General features: G+C 42.3%; 1 protein-coding gene across 2 annotated transcripts in view; it reads right to left on the bottom strand.

The window, feature by feature from the left end:
- The window catches only part of RASAL2 (RAS protein activator like 2), a 128,984-nt gene that overhangs the window by 31,371 nt on the left and 78,958 nt on the right, over positions 1–18,655 (bottom strand). For both annotated transcript variants that reach the window (XM_075156874.1, XM_075156873.1), the window contains exons 5-6: positions 11,313–11,422; positions 1,076–1,229 (exon numbers count right to left, since the gene is read on the bottom strand). In XM_075156874.1, the coding sequence (XP_075012975.1) occupies positions 1,076–1,229; positions 11,313–11,422 (264 nt within the window). The remainder of the gene's footprint in view (positions 1–1,075; positions 1,230–11,312; positions 11,423–18,655) is intronic.

The following is an 18,655-nucleotide window of genomic DNA, read 5'->3' on the forward strand; positions in this document are numbered from 1 at the left end:
GGTCCATATATACAGCAACAGCCTATAACAAACCAAAGGAGTTGTGCTCTGATCCGCCCCCAACACTCGATGCCACAGACAACTCTGCTTTCACGCAGGAGGGAACCACCTTGGTTTCTTTCACTTTTACGTGGCCTGACAAGCTTCATTTACTCCTTCCCTTCATTTGTACACACAATTAAAAAGCAGTTTGAGGCAACAGCCACAGAGCTAAGTTTTTGCCAGTTTTTTCACTCAACTCCCCAAACCTAAGCAAGCTGGAAAGTGCTTCCAACCAGAAGAATGAGACTGAAGCGAACAGGATCCAGTTCCTGGATACATCCCAAGGGAGAAGGGCCTGATATGCTGGTTTTCTGCCAGAGCAGTTTTCCAGGTTGTAAACAGATCTTTGTTCCAGAAGTTTAGACGTATCTGACTAATCCTGCTGAAGACAGACTGTCACCCGTCCCTGCCACAGATTACGATGGCCTTAAGACCCATCCAAATAGCACACACGAATACGCTGTTGGTCCTGCAAGGTAAGGACCGCGCTCACACAAACAGCTAGGAGCCACGTGGGGCCGTGCTGAAACAGCAAGAGGCTCTTTGCATCCTGCTCCATGGTGCAACAGACACGTCCGCAGATACTGAAGCTTCTCCTTTAGCAATCGGCAAACTGGCCGAGCTAATGGAAGGGGGCTCTGACTGGAAATCACATTTCTCAGTTACGGTATATTTTCTAAATTTAATTTTAGGTGAATTTGGGGAGGATGAATACACAGCTTATCAACAACAGTATGTTTCAACCATACATTTGCATGCAAACTACAAATGCTTAGATATTTATCAAATTAAAGAGATTTTTCAATTAGAAGATGCGGTAATTGAAAAAAGATTTCTCTCCATTGAGTGAGTGATGCCATTAGCCTCAAGGACTTCAAAATCGCATGCTGGTTAGACAGCCCCCACCCAAACCTCAGGATAGCAGCGGCTGCTGATCTGTTCTCCAATTACAAAGTCCCAGAACCGCGTACTGCAGGGGCTCAGACCAACTGACAGCATATAATCGGCTGCGTGTTTGGCGAGCGTTCTTTACCTCAAAGCAGAAGTCTTGTCCAAGGATACTGCTGTGAAGTGGTTTGACAAAGACTTTTTCTTCCGACCCAAGATCCAGGGCCTCCACGGCGCTGCCTGGGCTCAGTAAGGACTCATGGGAACGGGACTCTTTCAGCTTTGGCAATCCACGTGACCTGTAGGAGAAGGGGGAAAAGGAAACATTATTTTTCTCACCATTACCAAAAGGGTTGTTAAGATCCCAGAGAAAGCTGCAACTTGTTGGTCTTTATTCAGAACAACTTCTACAATTGGTCTGTAAACCTTATGAAAATAACGTGAAGCCAGTAATCCCAGACTCCTAAGGAAATATCCACCTACACAAGCCCAGGAAGTCCATTCCCACTGACCTAGAAATTGTAGGTGCTGAGCCATCAGTGAAAGAACGACAGCAAAACAAAAAGTTCAGAATTTAACCGCTGAAATTTAAAGAAACCCCATAGATAGGTTTGGATATATTACTGAAAATATTTTCTACTATCTAGATTACTAGATAAATGTTGTGTATTATCAGCAAAAAGCACACCAATCTCTAAACCACTGCAGAATGATAGCTACTCTCATTAGAGCAGACGATCCTCCTGCAATACACTTATTTTTTCTTAATATACAAAGCCTTTACGCTAAAGTCAAATATGTGAATTATTTCCCACTTCACAATACTCAAATCAGTTCCCTGCATTTAAATTTTGCATTTTCTTCTTCAGCTACTTCTTCCAGTTTTAGCAGTTTCCAATTTTTTTGATACCTCCATTCTCTTTTAACTTCTCCTCACTAACACATACTGCTTCTCTTTTTCAGTTGACTGGCCTGTAAATCTCTGAGCTCTACCAGAGCTGGCATCTCCCAAATTCACAGTACCTTTTTATCACGGCAGTCTTCTCTTTGCCCCCACCAGTTCTTGAATACTTCTCAAAGACATATCTCCCTCCTTCCACTGTGCCGTAGCTTTTTGCAACCAACAGCAACATTATAAAATGTGCTCTAACGCTTTCTGTATTCTCCCAATTCCATTTAATGCAACATTCATGCCTAATGGGGAGCTCTGCTGTCAAACAGCACTGTAAAACGTGCTCGATTTATAGGTGACAGTGGCTTCACCTGTGCTGCTTCTAACTCCAAACTGACACCTGGACTACAAGCTTCTGCAATAAAGTCGTATGACACTTCAGGCACAACTAGCATTTCTACCTCAAAAGACAAATATGATGTGCACACGCATCTTATTTTTCCTCTAGCTGGAACCTCAGTCAAAGCCTTCACAGATGACCAACACGGAGGAAGAGCATGAGTCCCAGCTTAGCAGAAAAGGAGCTGTTTACCTGGCAGGTCTAGATTTAGTTAAGATATTGAAGCTCGTGCTGGTCCCTATGCCTGTTCAGTGATCCAAGAAAGCATGTCCATAAATACGGCTGCATATGCAGCAAGTGTGACTGAGCACAAAGAACAGATGTGAAAGTAGAAAGGCATCAGTTGTCTAGACATTACGCAGAGAAAAGCAATGCTGTGAAACGATGCTTTCTCACCTGTGTTTGTCCTCACAGTATTTCCTCTTTTATTCAATTCCCAGTATCAAGGCTCAGTATCAAATGGAAAATGTTTAAAAAAAAAATGTATTTATGGACGAATGAGAAGCACAGCTACCGCTAACAGTTTCCTTAATTTTGAAAAATAAGTAAGTTTTATATACTTCCCTCACATATCTTATACAAAAAAATCCTCATATTTTGTAACCTTAGCAAAATCAAATTCATCCTACCCTTGAGCAATCCTACGGGGAAACAGAAAGGAAAAAAAACCAACACATTTGGAAAAGGTGTCTTCGGTACTTCTAAGGCTGCTTAACAAAAACTTGGGTATCACGAAGGATACATGTAAAGCAACAAGCAGAGTTCATCTGACTGCTCTTCTATACAAAATGAAATGCTGAAGGTATTCTAGTAGATTCGTGTACGATAAGATTTATTAAATAGTATGGGAGAACTTTGTTCCCATTTAATATATTGAATGACCTAAGTGCAGGCAGCAAAAACCTTTCATCAGAGGGATATTACAAAGACACTGATTTCAAATGCAAAACAGCAGCACTGGTACAAATGCGTTGGCTGCACTGTGCATGCTTTGTTATAACAGGTTACAGCAGCAGCTGTACCAACGCAAACCTAAAACCTCAGCCACGTATAATTGAACACTTGCTGCAGTTAAGGTAGGGCAAGTCTAAAATAAACACACCACAATACACCACTTTAATATCATCCCTGCAAAATCCTCTCTAATTTCTCCTCTCAAGAAAGCACTGCTGAGGTCACTTGGCTTCTGTCCCTATGCCAAACTCTCAGCAATTCCAGTCCTAACAAAGTACTTCGGTGCACGATGCAGGGGAGCTGGCTGAGAGCCTGCAGCCAACTCCCGCCTTAGCTCCTCGTCAGAGAAGGAAAGCATGGAGTGGTCACAGAGAGGGGGAAGAGGAGGGAAAGAAAAATAATTACCGAATAAAGGAGAAAGAAAAAAAGATTTCACAAATCCCAGTTAAGCGGAGGCTGCACTTGCAGTAAGACAAATCAAGCACACCTACATGAAACAATTGTACAGCCACTTAGCAGTGCATCCCCAAATCATAGTGGTGCCACATGTCACAGCCCTTCCTTTCAAACTTCGTTCTCTGGGCTACATCTCAGACAATGAATCCTGCCGGGAGAGGAAGAAAGGCACAAAGATCCAGGAGGAGTTCTTCCTCAAGCCTTAGGTTACAAATTTCAGACGAGCATCACACCAGGCAGATACGCTGGGGCAAGAAGAAAAGTCACAGCCGCACCGGTAAAGAAATCTCTCTCCTCGTCGGCTGTGCTCCCACCCGGCCCCGCGGGTGACACGAAGAGGCTCCCGGGTGCGTGTTGCCATGGTGCGGCCTCCGGTAAGGAGATTAGGGGGGGCCGGCAGCCAGGAGAGGCAGCAGGCACGGGAGGCCGCTCCGCAGAGGTGGCAAAGGTGACCTTTCCAGAAGGAAAGAAGTCCGTCCTCTTCCTTTCCTACAACGAGTTTAACGAGACCCGGACAGCGAAAGACAGCGGGAGAGAGCGAGGCATCTTCCAAGAATGCCTCCGAACAGCCTTCGGGGACAGGGTGAGGGCAACGGCAGGGACACACAGCAATTGTCCTCCATGCCTCCGCATCCCATCTTGCAAGTTAAATCTTTTAGTAGCATCTATTCTGCTTCATTGCTCTTCTAACTAGTTAGCTTTGAACGTTTTGTTTTGTTGCAGATCAGCTGGACCATGGTTAGTTTTGTTGACTCAGGGTCCTGGGGCAGAGAAACATCTATTTGTTCGAGCAGTCCCTCGAAGTTACCATATTTAAAACAGCTCAATAAACTGATTAAGTGGCTTAGAATTGGCACTTTATCTTCCATAAACACCACAGCAATGTCGTAAAGCTGTTGGTTAGATGCAACCACACATATTTACAAACACAAGTGCATTAATTTGTAAGCACCATGCTATATATTTCATCTATTGATAGATCTGCAAAGCAAATCATTGACTTGTGCCTAAATCAGCAGCATCACAATCAATATAGGCAACAATTATACAGAAATAATAGTTCTCTGCTGCGTTAAAGCCTCATCTGATATTCTGAAGCTGTAAGTAACAATGAAGAAAAATTGCTTGCTGGCTTCCCTTTTGCATAGATGACACTAACTTACTTCCCAATGTCCAGCAAAGGGGCTGGATTAACAGGGTCTTTCCTGTATTAGGTAGGAAGCTACTGGTAAAATGAGTATTGCTCAGAGTCTCTGTTAAGAGAGAGGTAATCCCAGAGAAGCAGATTACTGTAAACAGGAAGATCGCACATGCAAAAGGTGGGGGAAGGGTTGTTTGTACAAATCTGTTTCTATTAAACAGCTCCATTAACAACACAAATCCTGTTTTAAATTACAATTAACCTCCGATGATCAACTTTTTTTCCTGCTGCTTTTTCTATCTACTACTGCACACAACAAAAATATTGCATAGGATGACATACGAGTCCAGAGCAAACAGTTATCAACAGCACCAAACAATTCTTACATAGGTATTCTCCATAATTTCTTTCCATCGGGAAAAGCAGGTGAAGGAGGAGCACGTCAGGGAACATTTTAAACTTGTCACTTCTTTTCACATGCTTTGGAGTATTGGTCTTCAGAGCTGCATAATTTCCTTCTAAATCAGAGCCCAGCCAATGCCCCAAACCACTGACCTGGCAGCAGCATGCGACTGCTACTGAAAAAGATCTCTTCAACAACACCATCTTGCTGGCCCAACCCCAAGCTGACCCCCTCTCCTTGTACACCATAATTCTGTAATTTTCCACGATAGGAAGATCTCGGTTGTAAGCCGGGAACTAGAAACCTCTGGCTTTCAGTGGCCGCCCATGGCACACAGCAGCCTGTTAGTCGACTTCTATTATATTCTACTGTCTATAAGGCATGTAAGATAAAGGGTTAAAATCCTAATTGCTCTGGTTATGAAGCTCTCCTGCTGATTTTGACCTATTTAAAAGCCAACCTACAAAGCACAAAAGACTTTCAATTACTGAGCTTACCAGGGAGAGCACTGTATTGCTTGGAAAACAAGCCTGTGGACATCAATAATCCAAAAGATAAAAAATAAATGTATAGAAATGAACTACCAAGGAACAGAATCCCACAATCTGCTTCCTTTACCAAACTGGTGTGAAGGCACAAAATTCTGAGAAGAGTTTTTTGTTCAGCCCAAGCACCCAGCTAAAGCCATGTCTCCACTGGTCTTACGCGAAACTGTATGCCTGCATGCTTCAAATAATTCCAGCACAATACCCGTGTGTTTAGAGACACTCCCCGAGATCAGAAAGTTGAATTCAATACTTAGCCATACTCGCAAAGTCACAGGAGAGAGCTTGGACTGTAATGCAGTGAACTTTCTGCTCAGCGCTGCTATTCGAAATCCCAGCCCTGCTGAACTGGACCCTAACGTCGGCAACATCATCTGCAATACAGGTGCGCTCTACCAGTGCTGCAGCATCAGGTTTCCCCGTGCAAGGGTTCATTTTGTAGGCACCACACCCCGCTTCGTTTTCCAACTGCCAATTAGCAGAAAATCCCATTACTTGGTCAACAATTCTACAAGTCTAACCAGTTTCATTATTAATTTTTTTTTTTTTTAAATCAGAAACTTAGGGTAACTTCTTTAGATGCAAGTTCTACTCAGCTGCAATTAAACACTGGCTTTTTCTGAGCATATTGCTTTAGCCTTCCATTGAGATTCTGGCCTTTTCTTGCAAGGCCCTACCCAAAGCCTCACTGTTTGAATTCTGGATTTGCAAAGCCCTTCCCTGCCTGCCTGCTCTCCCTACAGATCACAGCTTGTCCAACAGACACCTCATTTGGCGCAGCCAAAGAGGCTGCTGAATTTCACAGTGGTAGCGTTCTCCTCGCTCCACTGTAACCGTGGGCTCTGCTATCAACGTTTCAAATTCTTTTGTTTTGCTGGACCAGAGATGCTTAACCGATTCAGTTTCGTTTCACTGCTAAGCGATTTATAGGTGAATGCTATGTGGAGGAGCCCGGGGTTTGCAGAAAAGCATCATCCGTTAAGAAGTATGTTTTTATAAAGGGGTCAAGTGAGCTTGCAGGTGGGACAGAGCAGTCTAGCACAAAGGTGAAGGTTTGCGACAATAGGCTTAACATTGAGATCTTGTTCAGTTTTCACTGAAAAGCAAACAACTGTATGAGGAATGAAAAAACTGGCTGAAAGAAATATGTTCACCAGACCAGGAGTGAGACGTCTCTCCGGAAACAAACCACTCCTCCCCTTTCCCCATACTCCCGTATGCAGATAGAAACAGATACGCTGAATGAATACAAGCTCCGAGTGAGTCAAGACTTAATAACGCATTGTGCAACATTGATTTTTATCCTTACGTCTAAATCAGGATAAAAATCACCCACCGTTTTTTTAAAACCATGATTAAATTAGAATGAATGCATACAAAACCCATGACAAGATCTGCTTCTATTATTTATACAATCTGTGCTATTTTCATGCTGCAAAGAAACCAGGAGGGAGGAGCGAGAACTTACCGAAAGTAGAAAAAGCTGTCGTTTGAGCAGCGATACCGCTTCACCATGAATCCCAGAGCCATGGCTACCTGCTTCCCTGCAACCTGCCGGAGCCCATTCTGAGCAAGCACACAACGGATCCTGCGCTCATCTACGACTATCTGATAATGCCATAAAATGACTTTTAGTAAAGCAGGAGGATTCCCACGTGGCAGTAAATCCCAACAGGGCAAAACCCTCCCAGCTGTCCGCAGAGCTTTATTGCAGTCGCTGAGACCATATGCAGGCAGTCTCAACCATCTTCGCTCCCTTACCATGAACAAAACTGAGGCAAGAACTGTCGGTCCACTTGGAAATACTCTCAAATTCCTGACCGCAAACTAAAAATATTAATTCGGTCTCTCCTTTCAAATGTAATTTTCCTTAAGTCTTTTCTCATGCTTTTTTACATGTTTTATATATTACTGACACTGAGAAAATATTAGAGACAAATGTGTGGGTTGAAGAGCTCAAAGAATGCAGTGGGAAACAGGCTAGAAAAGCTGTGAAAGATGATATGGTAACATGGTGCCAGATAGCCTCATGGTGAGAGCGGTTGATAACCTGGTGAGAGGCCGTACCGGCCACATGTCTGAAGAGCTTCGTTCACATCTGGCGCGGGTCACAACCAAGCAGAGTCTAAGCGTTCTCACGTTAGTGCCTTGTGAAGACAAACCATGGAGTTTTCAGACCACACAAACAACCTGAACCTGGAGTAATAGAAGTGATACAGACTGAGAGGCTGTGGATCCATGCAGGACACCTGGATGCTGACCCACGGTGGGCTCGTTTCCGGAGGGGCACTGCAGCTCTCTCCTCTCCCCATCCACTAACCCAGTCACAGTGAAATGAAGTTTAAAAGCCAGAAAAAGTAGGTTGGCCGATTGCTTTCTGCTGAAACAGAAAATCTGATTACAAAAAAATCTGCAACTTCTCTCCCTCACTTCTTCCTTCAGCATTCCTGAATCCTTTCTATTTTAAATGCACTCTGAACAGACAGCATCCATCCTCTGTCACCATCTGGAACGGCATGCAGTGTTACAGCATCCCAAATCTCGATGTGCACCAGGATAACTAATCTTCCTCACTCCAGAATTTTACAGGTATTTATCTATAAATGTCTCCTGTTTCTTAACAGGACCCAAACACCTCAAAAGCACAAGAAAAGCAACATGACAGCAGCCTCTGTTTCTTTCTAATCCTTGCAGGGTTTTAATTTATAAAGCTATATGATACTTCCTTTGAAGGCAGGGTTCTTGTATTTGTCAGAGCAAGAAAAGGTAGATGCTATCAGCCAACCTGGCCCTGAAAACCTGTATAACACTATGACATCACCTAGCATCACCTGCTTAAAATGGGAGAGGGCTGACTCACCGGGTAGGACGGGAAAGTTTTTACTGCAACAGATTGAGACTCATACAGAAAGCAGGGAGAGCAGAAGGTGAGAGAACGGCAATTCCCTCTCATGAATTAAGAGTCAGCTGCTATGTGTTATATTCTTTCACGCAGAAACAGTTGTCCCTGATTTGTCCCATTGGAAAAATCCCAAACAACAGCATAATTCTAAACACAAGTCAATCTTTTTAGCCTCCTCTTTTCTCCAGCCCATCTCCTCCCAGTACACTAATCTGTTCCTCATCTTCAGTGCTTCATTCCCACATGGTTTCCAAGTTGTTTTTCCTGCTATTCTACCCACCAATTGCATTTTTCAGGCACCCTTAGATACAGAGTGAAACATATGGGAGGGAAGGGAGAAATTATTGGCAAGTTTCACTTCATAGTGGAACTGAATTTCCTTTATCTTTTATCTGTTTTATTTTATGGTTTTATTTATAAAATACCATTAGAAAAGTAGTATTTCTAACCATAAACTTTCAAAGACCACAAATGCAAAGAGAACTCCATTAAACCTTCAATCTTTCCAACAAAAGGGAACTACAAGGTTGAGTAGTGCTGTTAAGTTCTTTTTGGAAAGAAAGCGTTATCAGCAATTTGTGACCCTACCTGCAGCATGAGGCTTCAACCAGCTTGAGGTGAGGCTCATGCTTTTGAACAGCAATACTCATTTATGCAAAGATTTATCTCCAAATAAACTTCAGCTCAGCTTGCTTTCCACATAGCTTGGCTACTCTTAACTGATCTCCCTTGCCTCCAAACTGTGCCCTCTGTTCACTTCAGCACACATACCTCCGAAAGGAGGAAGATCACATGGACTGGTTAACAAAAATGCTTCGTTCCATTAGTAGCAAGCGACCATATCAAGTCACAAGACCCCCAAAACACTGTCCCATCTCCTGCCCTACAGACGCAAGATGCATTGCTATAAGGCTAGTGTAGCAGGCCAAAGGAGGAGGGTGACCGGATCGAAAGTAAAGAGCAACCACCGGCTTGTCCCTGTCTAGCGTCCTGCACGACATTGGCTTGCCAGGGCTCTGTCCCCCAAACCTCTACGTGGTCTCTGCCACTGGAACTTCTCAGTTCATTTCCTCCTGGATCCTCCTTTTTAAATCCATGCCAAGGAGACTTGAGAAGGCTGACAGAACAGACCAGCTATGCTTAACGCCATCACCGCATGCACTGGATTGTATGCTTTGCAAGCAATCAGAGAAAATCCGTGTTTCATTCAGGTCTAGTTGACAATTCATGCCCACGCTGGCAGGGAATAGAGGGGGATCCAGTTTTAAAGAGAAGGTGGCTTTGCTGTGTATAATATCATGTCTTAAACTAAAGTTGTAGGGATTAATTATAGCTAAATTTATTGGCTTTCCCAGAACGATAGCATTTCCCTTACACCGCAAAAGGAAGCATCATCAGTCCACATTCACCATGAGTACCAAGTTAAGGAAAGACAAACACATTATTTGCAGCAAAGAGATTTTTGCATTACAAAACTTCAACCAAAGCTGGTTACAAACAATGGTAAAAATAACAGGTACTTTATCACATGGTGGTGTTATTTAACACGCTTATGCTCACTGAATTGCTTTTTATAGCCATGTTGCAACGCCCTGAAAATACAGATTTATAACAAAACTTGACTCAAAAGAGACTGGGTGGACATTACTATGACTATAGGAGCAACATCATCCACATTATTAGTCATATTTGGTAAGCAGCAGTCTTTTCTGTAACTCCTGAAGTTAACAAGACCAAAGCCTTGCTATCTCCATGATTTTATGATGCTGCTTTTCAGATGAAGAAGATAGCACCATTGATAGAAGCACCACAGCATGACAGATACAACTAATGAATTCAACTCAGCTAAAGGAGAAGGGAAAATGCACTAAACAATGTAAAATCACAGAAGCCTGCCGTGGCCTTAAGTACAGGGCAACCAATTTTTCACTCAGTCTAGTTCTCCTGCTGGGCTACTATGGAATGTAACACATTAATGAAAATAATCAAGAGACTTTACAAATAGTTAGGAAAAACTGTGTGTATGAGCTTTCACTTGCCTCATATACAATCCGTTCCCAGCCTGAATTGCCAGCCAGAAACTAAACAAGCAGGAACATACCAAATGGAGCACTAAGATGGTCAGAAGTTACCGAGTTTTCCAGTTTTCTGAAAAACAGACTGTCTGTTCATTGTAGTAACACTGCAGTAACTATACAATCGACTGACATTAGCAAGGATTCTTAGCGTGCCTGAACTGCACCGTACGTCTCTGTGCTTTGCCAGTGCTAGCTGAACTGATCTGCTGCACCAGCGTAATCCCTTATATTGGCCACTGCACTGATCTGTGGATAAGTATTGCATGCATCAAGACAAGTTTCTCTAAAGTTGATCAATCCAATGGTTTTGTATCATGAAATTTAAAGTCTGCAGCTTATTTGAAACAGATGCAGAAAAAGGTATTTGAGCCCATATGCCTAAACTGAACTTTTCATCAGCTGTTAAGAGCAGTCAAAGTTTTCAGCGGTACATTGTATGCTAAATGACTTCTAACATACCAGAGTCAGCCCAAAAACCACCCATCTGCCAGTTTAACAATAAATCCCCTTCCTTGCTCTCATTCTGTGAGAGCATACGCATGCTGCATGTAGATTTTGCGAAGTGCCTCTGGATGAGGAGAGATTGTTTTGGGAGATGCATTGAACCTTACCTGTCATCAGCATTGCGGAGAGATGGGAGACGGAAACTTGTGTTCCTGTCCAGCTTTGACTGACTCTTTGTCCTCTTGATGGACCCTTTCAGACGTTTACTGAAGAAGCCCTAAAATGAGAAGTTGCAGAAGTGAAACAGGGAGACTGATGCCAGTAATAAATCAATCAATGCACTGTCACTGAGTCCAAACTCAGCAGTGATTCCCGCTGACAACGGTTACAGAACGTGCTGTATTGGGATTCCTCTGAGCAGGAAGAAAGGCAGGGCTAGACTGTCAAGGACAGTTCCAATATGTGATAGCTTCAAATTGCAATAATTAGCACTACTCACATTACAGGTGCACTTCAATGAATTCCAGCTATTATACAAGAGACCCCAAACCCCACAATTATCATTCAATAAGGAGTAGTCTTAGATATCAGTATCTGCTCCTACCTCCCCTTTACACACCATGTTTTTAATTCTTGGTCAGGTTAAGAGTACAAGATGTCTTTTATGATGAGCCTCTATTGCACCCATAGTTGCACCCAGGTTGTCCTTTTTAATTTAGATATAGGTAAGTCTCACAACAATTTGTAATTTCAGCAGTCTCACTAGCAAGAATTGAAAATTTCAAAAGCTTTCACATACTAGTGACTTCAGATACCAGTCCTGGTATTGCTTTGAAGCAAAACTCATCTCAAAAATCTACCTGTGATCTACAAATACTAAATCTTCAAGTAATCTGTCTTCTGGACTACAATTGCTCACCGAACAATCGCAGACCAAAGACATGCTAGTTGGAGGGAGCCTCTGGGGACCATCTGGCCTGCCTCCTGCTCGATGGGGGTGTACTGCCAACGCTAGGCCAGCCTAACTCTGACTGTGTCTGGCTACGTCTTGAAAATCTCTGGTGATGGAGATTTTACCACCTCTCCGGGCAACTCAGTCCAGTGCTGCATTACCCTTCTAGTGAGAAGAATTTTGCTTGTGTTCAACAAAAACCTCCCAAGCAGCAATCTGCAGCTGCTGCCTCATTATAGCATCTGCCACTATGGGGAGAAGTTTGGCTCCGTCACCTTTGTAATTCCTCTCTCCGTTGCAGTAGTCTGCCTTATATTACCCCTCAGCCTTTTCTTTTCCAGATAAACATGCCCTCAGCCTCTCCTCATAGTTCTCTCCTTGCAGATATCACCAAGAGCTATGCTGAATTACGAGCACGTCTGACCACTGATGTACAAAGGAGTGTGTGCATCTGTACATGTGTGGGGAAATCACAGAAATATTTCAACACCTGCACATCTGATTTTCTCCTATAGCTTTTTAAATTACTTTGAGCATAATATGCATTTTAAATAAACCATATTGTGTCAAAATATTTCCAGGGCTCGCAGGCATACATGCACATACATTCTTTGGCATGATCAGAGCAAATACAGAGGTTCTTTATCCAATAGGATTAAGCAACCTTTTACTGGCCAGATCTATTCTGCTTCTTCACAGAACAGCTGCACAGAGCCACCCTACCCTGTGCACTGCTGTCGGGAGATTTACCAAACACACGTGAGAGAAACCACGTTTGTTAAGAATATTATAGACTGGTTATAGGTTGGTAGAATTTGCTCAAAGTGAACGTTCTTTTGGTGTGGATTGAACCAGCAGATCTACAGCCGTACTTTAGTAACGGTCTAGTGATAGTGATAGCCAGGTAGGGCCAGCCCTCTCTCCCATCATCCGTGTTTTGCTAGGATAGAAGTCGAGTACAGCTGATTTTGAACACATTCGCAAGGCAAGCCGCCACAAGCTGCGTTTGGGACAGGTGACAGATGTTGCCCACAGCTGCCTCCTGTAATACAGAAATCAGCAAATTGGAGACAAACAAGGTCTCCTGTTCTTTTCCATGCAGAACACCGACAAAGCAAGAGTGTTTTATTGGCTCCAGGTGACTCAGCCAGGCTGAAGTATGGGACTTATTCATCTCTCAGACTCGTAAGAATTAGGCCACACAAAAGATGACTTTATCTGTAATCTTTTAGTCTGAAAAATCTCACATCTCTTTCACCTCTTCAGGAAGAAAGTGAGGTTTATCTACGATTGGACAGGGTGCTACATAATTTAATCTAGGCTCCCTTTCCCACAAAAGGTTGGATCAGTTGATCTTTTGAGGTCCCTTCCAACCTGGACGGGTCTATGATTCTAAGGTATTCGAAGGAAAGGGCTATCACCCTCTTCTCATCAGTGGATGCCAGGTTGATTCTTGGAAAAGAAGTTGCTTCCAAACAGCAAAGCCTGCATTTGGTCAGGTTCAAGATACACACTGCAAGCCTCTCTAAATCAAATTTCCAGGCTCGTATTTGCCTTTATTTTCCCATACTTTTAGTGCTCCTTTTGAAACAACATGTATCCTCTTCCCTTTAAAGAAGCATACCCTTCAACCCCACTCCACCTTTCCTCATTCTCTTATTCTTGGTCCCTTTACATTCAGTTGGTCCCTCTTCTTCCACACAATTCACTCCTGTATCCTAACCCTTCTCGAAACCTTGTAGGAAACAACCTGCTCACACACACCAGAGCCTGACACGTGCCTGTCCACAGGCAGCACAGAGAAATTGGGATGCCCGGTGGGATGGTGCTGCAGGGGACAAAGGAAGAGGGAATCTGTTTTCTGCATCTGAAGGGAGTGCTACATTTTAGGCTGCCCTTCAATTTCTGAGGCTTGCCAGCCAGCGGGTTCCTCAGGGGCAAAAGCTGCTATATTCTCCTGAAATAGGAAATAAAGTGGAAAAGAAAAGGCCTGATATCTAGATACTGCAAAAAACCCCTCACAAATCTACATAGCGTGCTGGGGGAAAAAGTACTATCAAAAAAGGGAAGAAGTGTTTTTAGCTGTGTGTGCCACTCAAACTGTACCCGTGTTCCTGCACTTTTCTTGGTCCTGCTATTGAAAAAGTGCCTTTGAAAAAACCCCGTAATCAATACAAGCTCTTGGGCTTCTCTCGGGGCCATTGCTGGAATTCAAGTAGAGGATGTATAGCACTTTCAAAGGCACTTTCATATATTCTGACCTCTCAGCATAAAAGGTAACAAACCCAACTACAGGGATTCAGATCTGGTGGACTCTGGCTTCATTCCAGTACCTCTCAGGCTACTCAAATTGCAAACACGAAATAACATGTTTTTCTCCCCTTAAGGGCAAATAAGACAAAGCTGACCCAATTCAGCAGGGGTCCAAAAGTATTTATATTGAATCATTCCAAATCCCCCTCAGAGAGGGACCGTGAATATTCATTTTTGTGTGCATGCACAATTTTAAATTGGCATTGCTTTAACGTTAGTGAAACATGTTCTTGGTTTAATTGAACATAATCTATTCCCTAATGAAATAAATACGCTATCTGGTGTTGAATAAGGCTATCCAGAGATGACTATACAAAAAAAAAAAAAAAAAAAAATTAGAGTAAGAACATACTTAAGGATAAAAATTATTCAAACACAGAGTGTACTTATTGGTCATCCTCAAAAGACTTGAAAACATTTGCAATATTTGCTCTCTGCACCTTGCTGGCAGTTCATGCAGGGCCAGTGCTTACAGATGGACAACCTGGGAGCAGCATGAAAAATTTACACATGCCAGAACTGAGCAGAGCTTTTTGACTTTCATTTGCCAAAGGAAATACTTTTAAATACTGAATGCAGATATAAAAAAGATGTAGTGATGAAAAATAAACTTCTCTCTGCAACAATACCATCCAACTGAAAGGCTTTTTTCCTTTTCCTTCTTTAGAGAAGAAATCCCTGCCAATGCTAATAACTGTAGCTTGTACCATAAAAAAGACAAAAACTACCCTTACTTCTTTTCTTATTGTCTAGGTATTTCTCTTAAATACTTATTTTAACACAAAATACACTGCTGTTTGGTTCTTACATTTAAATGTAACAAAATGTCTGAGCTTTAAGAATCATCATGGAACATTTTGGAAACAGTGGGAATTTTACTGCTTAAAGAAACACCCTCAGACAAAAAGATGTAAACTTACTACCCAAACTGCCAGAAGTTGAGACTAAGTTCTTAATAAAAAAAGTACAAAATATTAGGTAGGATAAATTAGCTAGGATGCAATTTGAAAAGATCAGTACTGTGTAAACGCACTATTTTAAGAGGAGTCCAGTGAGAGAATAACTGTAGAAGAATTGTGCCTTCATCCCTCAAGAGACAGATTTGATGGTCCACACCTAATGGAACAAAGCTCAGTACAAACTCCCCTTGGAACCACAGGTTTAGGGGAACAGGGATGGAGCAGAGAGACTGGGGGGGGAAGAGAGAGTACAAGCACGCACTCGATCAGGCATGCGGAATAGGTTCAGAGCGGGTTCATCATCTCAGCCAAAAGCATCGAACACTGGGGTAAGAAAACCCAATGATACAACATCTAAAAATAATTCAATCCCACTGAGAATTCTATTCATCTCATCTGGAAGTTAAGCAACTCATCTCTCTCACTCTGCCAAGAAGAAATTGCTACAGGAGAAGTGATAAATTCAGCAGGCTTTTGTAACTTCCCTCCATAGCTGCACAGGAAAGGTACAGAAACTCTGACCCCCAAGTATTTTAAACTCAGGGATGGTTGTTGTTCAGGGCAGCTTTGGCTTTAGGAAACGCTCACTCCGTGCCAAAGATGACAGCTGTCTGTCTGTCCTTAATCTCAATAGAGCAGCACATGAACTGCCCAACAAATTCAAAGACAGCCCAAGTATGAGCTACACAGCTCTTCGACTATTGCTCCCTATATTCTTCACTTTGGAGAGAACAGCCCATGCATAATAAATAATGATTGTCTTTGTTGTTTTGAAAGTGAAAGGTTAATTCAGCCGTGAACTAATAAAACTATATATAACTATAACACAAATTATCCTTTGATAAAATGCAACGGTATTAGTGGAAGTTTCAAAGCACAAAACCCAGGGTAAAATGGTGACAATAAAGGTTCATCTTATATACAACGCTGTGCTTTGCAGCACTGTTACCTACATTAGGTATTTCTGGGGACAAACACATTGCCTTTTGGAGGCTTGCAACGCATCTTGAACATCTATAATTCTCGATGAGGAGCACTAATACATTATTAATAACAGCAGGTGGGTAACTTCATTTACAGAGCGATGAGACTTGTTCTCTCTGAGGGGAAGGATTGGATGGGTACAAAGGTTGACACTCAAGTGACTATGGACAACAGCAGAACTGCCTCCCAACTACCACGCGTTGTTAGTACACCAAGCATTTTATTTCTCAAGTTGCTCACAAGCAGCTATCAAGGAAAAAAAAATAATTGTAGCCAAGTGAAAATGCTTTCCTGTGCCAGTGATGTTGTAAAACTCTGGGAAGCGAAGAAGCAGGGGAAGATAGCCAGGTCATAAAATGCAAAGATACAACTAGCAGGATATTCCAGGGATTAGGAGCAAACCTGGTGAAGTTAACTATCCCCTGTAGAACAACAAAACCCCAATATAACTAGCAAGGAGGTGGAGAAATTTGCTTATGAGCCCAGTAACACTCATTATTAAAATATTAGCAGTGACTACCTTTGAAAAGGCTCTCAGCCACTCACACAGTAGAAGAGCAGATGAAAACAACTATACATACACCTTGGTGGTAATATAAAGAACAAGACAGTGACTTACAACAGTCAAATTCCACCATCAACTCATCCAAAAAGCCTGGCACTATGTCACTGAAGAGGTGGTTTGTGCACAGGCAGAGAACAATAAAAACCATATTTGAACATATAAACAAAGGACAAAGCACAATAAAAGTAACGTGGTATTATGTAAATCTGCCACAGCTTTCACACTAATGCACCACTCTCTTCCGATTTTCTCATCTCAGCAAGAAAACTAGAACAAAACTAAACTCCAGAAGTATAAACTGATTAAAGGCAGACAAGAGGGGGATTTAGAGATGATATGTTTTAAAGACCGGCTATTTATTTTAGAAACAAAAGCAAGAAGGGATTATAAATGTATAAAACAAATAGAATGGAAATTAACTAAGCTCCTCATGCACCCTGTTACATAAGAAAACCAAGGGGCAATTTAACGTGAGAGGCAGCACATCTAACTGATTGTCAGGAGACCTTTTCTAATGCTATCTATAAATCAGCCCGTAGAATTCTCTATCACAAGATACTATACAGACAAATTTTTTCAGCAAGATTAAAAAAGGATTATGTGTTTATATAAGGAAGAATAACATATGTAGCTGCATTAGTCAGGTTTAAAAATAACAGGAGTGAGCAATTATCATGCTTCAGGACACAAGCTGATCAACAGCAAGGATCAGGAAGATATTTTTCCCCTGATGGGACAGCACTGCAGATTTGGCCAGATAACAATTTCAACTTTCCAATGAAAAATTGTCTACAGCCACAGGAGGGATGCAGAATAGGATGAACAAGTTTAAGAACGGTAATAAGAAAACCAAGGAAATGGAGAGGATACCACAACAGGGATACATTGATAATACATCTAATAATAAAATTTATCATAAGATTGCATGTACTCCACATGATATGCAGTCAAAAGTACTAAAGGAATCAAATTTCCAAGTCACTGGGAATCATACTAAAAAATTCATGAAGAAACAAGAGCTACCAGATAGCTGGGGAGAGCTACATCAGCTTTTCAGCAAGCTTTTCAGATCCCAGTTCAGCAAGGTGTTTAGCATGGACGCGACTGGGAGCAGAGCCTGGCTGCCGAGCCCGGCTGCCTTCACGGGAGCTGTCCACATCAGGCACTAGCGTAAGGAAAGAGTATCCTTAAAAGCCCATATCCAGGAATTAAGGAATAAAGGTCAGAAGTCTGTCTAGAGAACAACAAAACAACGGTAATAAACAATAAGTATTATAAGAAACAGGTCACCTGAGTCTATCAGGGTGTTTAATCAAACAACAGTTTGTCAACACATCGGCTGCAGCTGGTGAAGTACGTGGAGAAGCGATGGCCTCGAGCCTACCTCACTACGGTTCAGGTGGCTGCATTTTTGTCTCTCCCTCACGTCAGGAAGGAGGCAATAATTTTCATGACCCTGGCTCTTTAGTCCCCTGGCACACAGCCAGTAAGCAGCCCAACACTTCAGAATACCTTTTGATAATACAACATACATACTAATTAGAAAAATTAATGGAAATGAACTCGGCTAGTGACACAAACCTGCAAACTGGCTGCAGGAATATCTAAAAAGAGTAATTACGACAAGCGATAAGGTATCAAGGTAGAAGAAAGGGTCCAATGGGATGTGGTGGGGATAGTGGCATGACTGTTTCTGTTTAACATCTTTGTTAATGATCTGGAAGAAAAGTTAAACAG

Source organism: Calonectris borealis, chromosome 8, assembly GCF_964195595.1.
Source record: "Calonectris borealis chromosome 8, bCalBor7.hap1.2, whole genome shotgun sequence".
Taxonomy (NCBI): domain Eukaryota; kingdom Metazoa; phylum Chordata; class Aves; order Procellariiformes; family Procellariidae; genus Calonectris; species Calonectris borealis.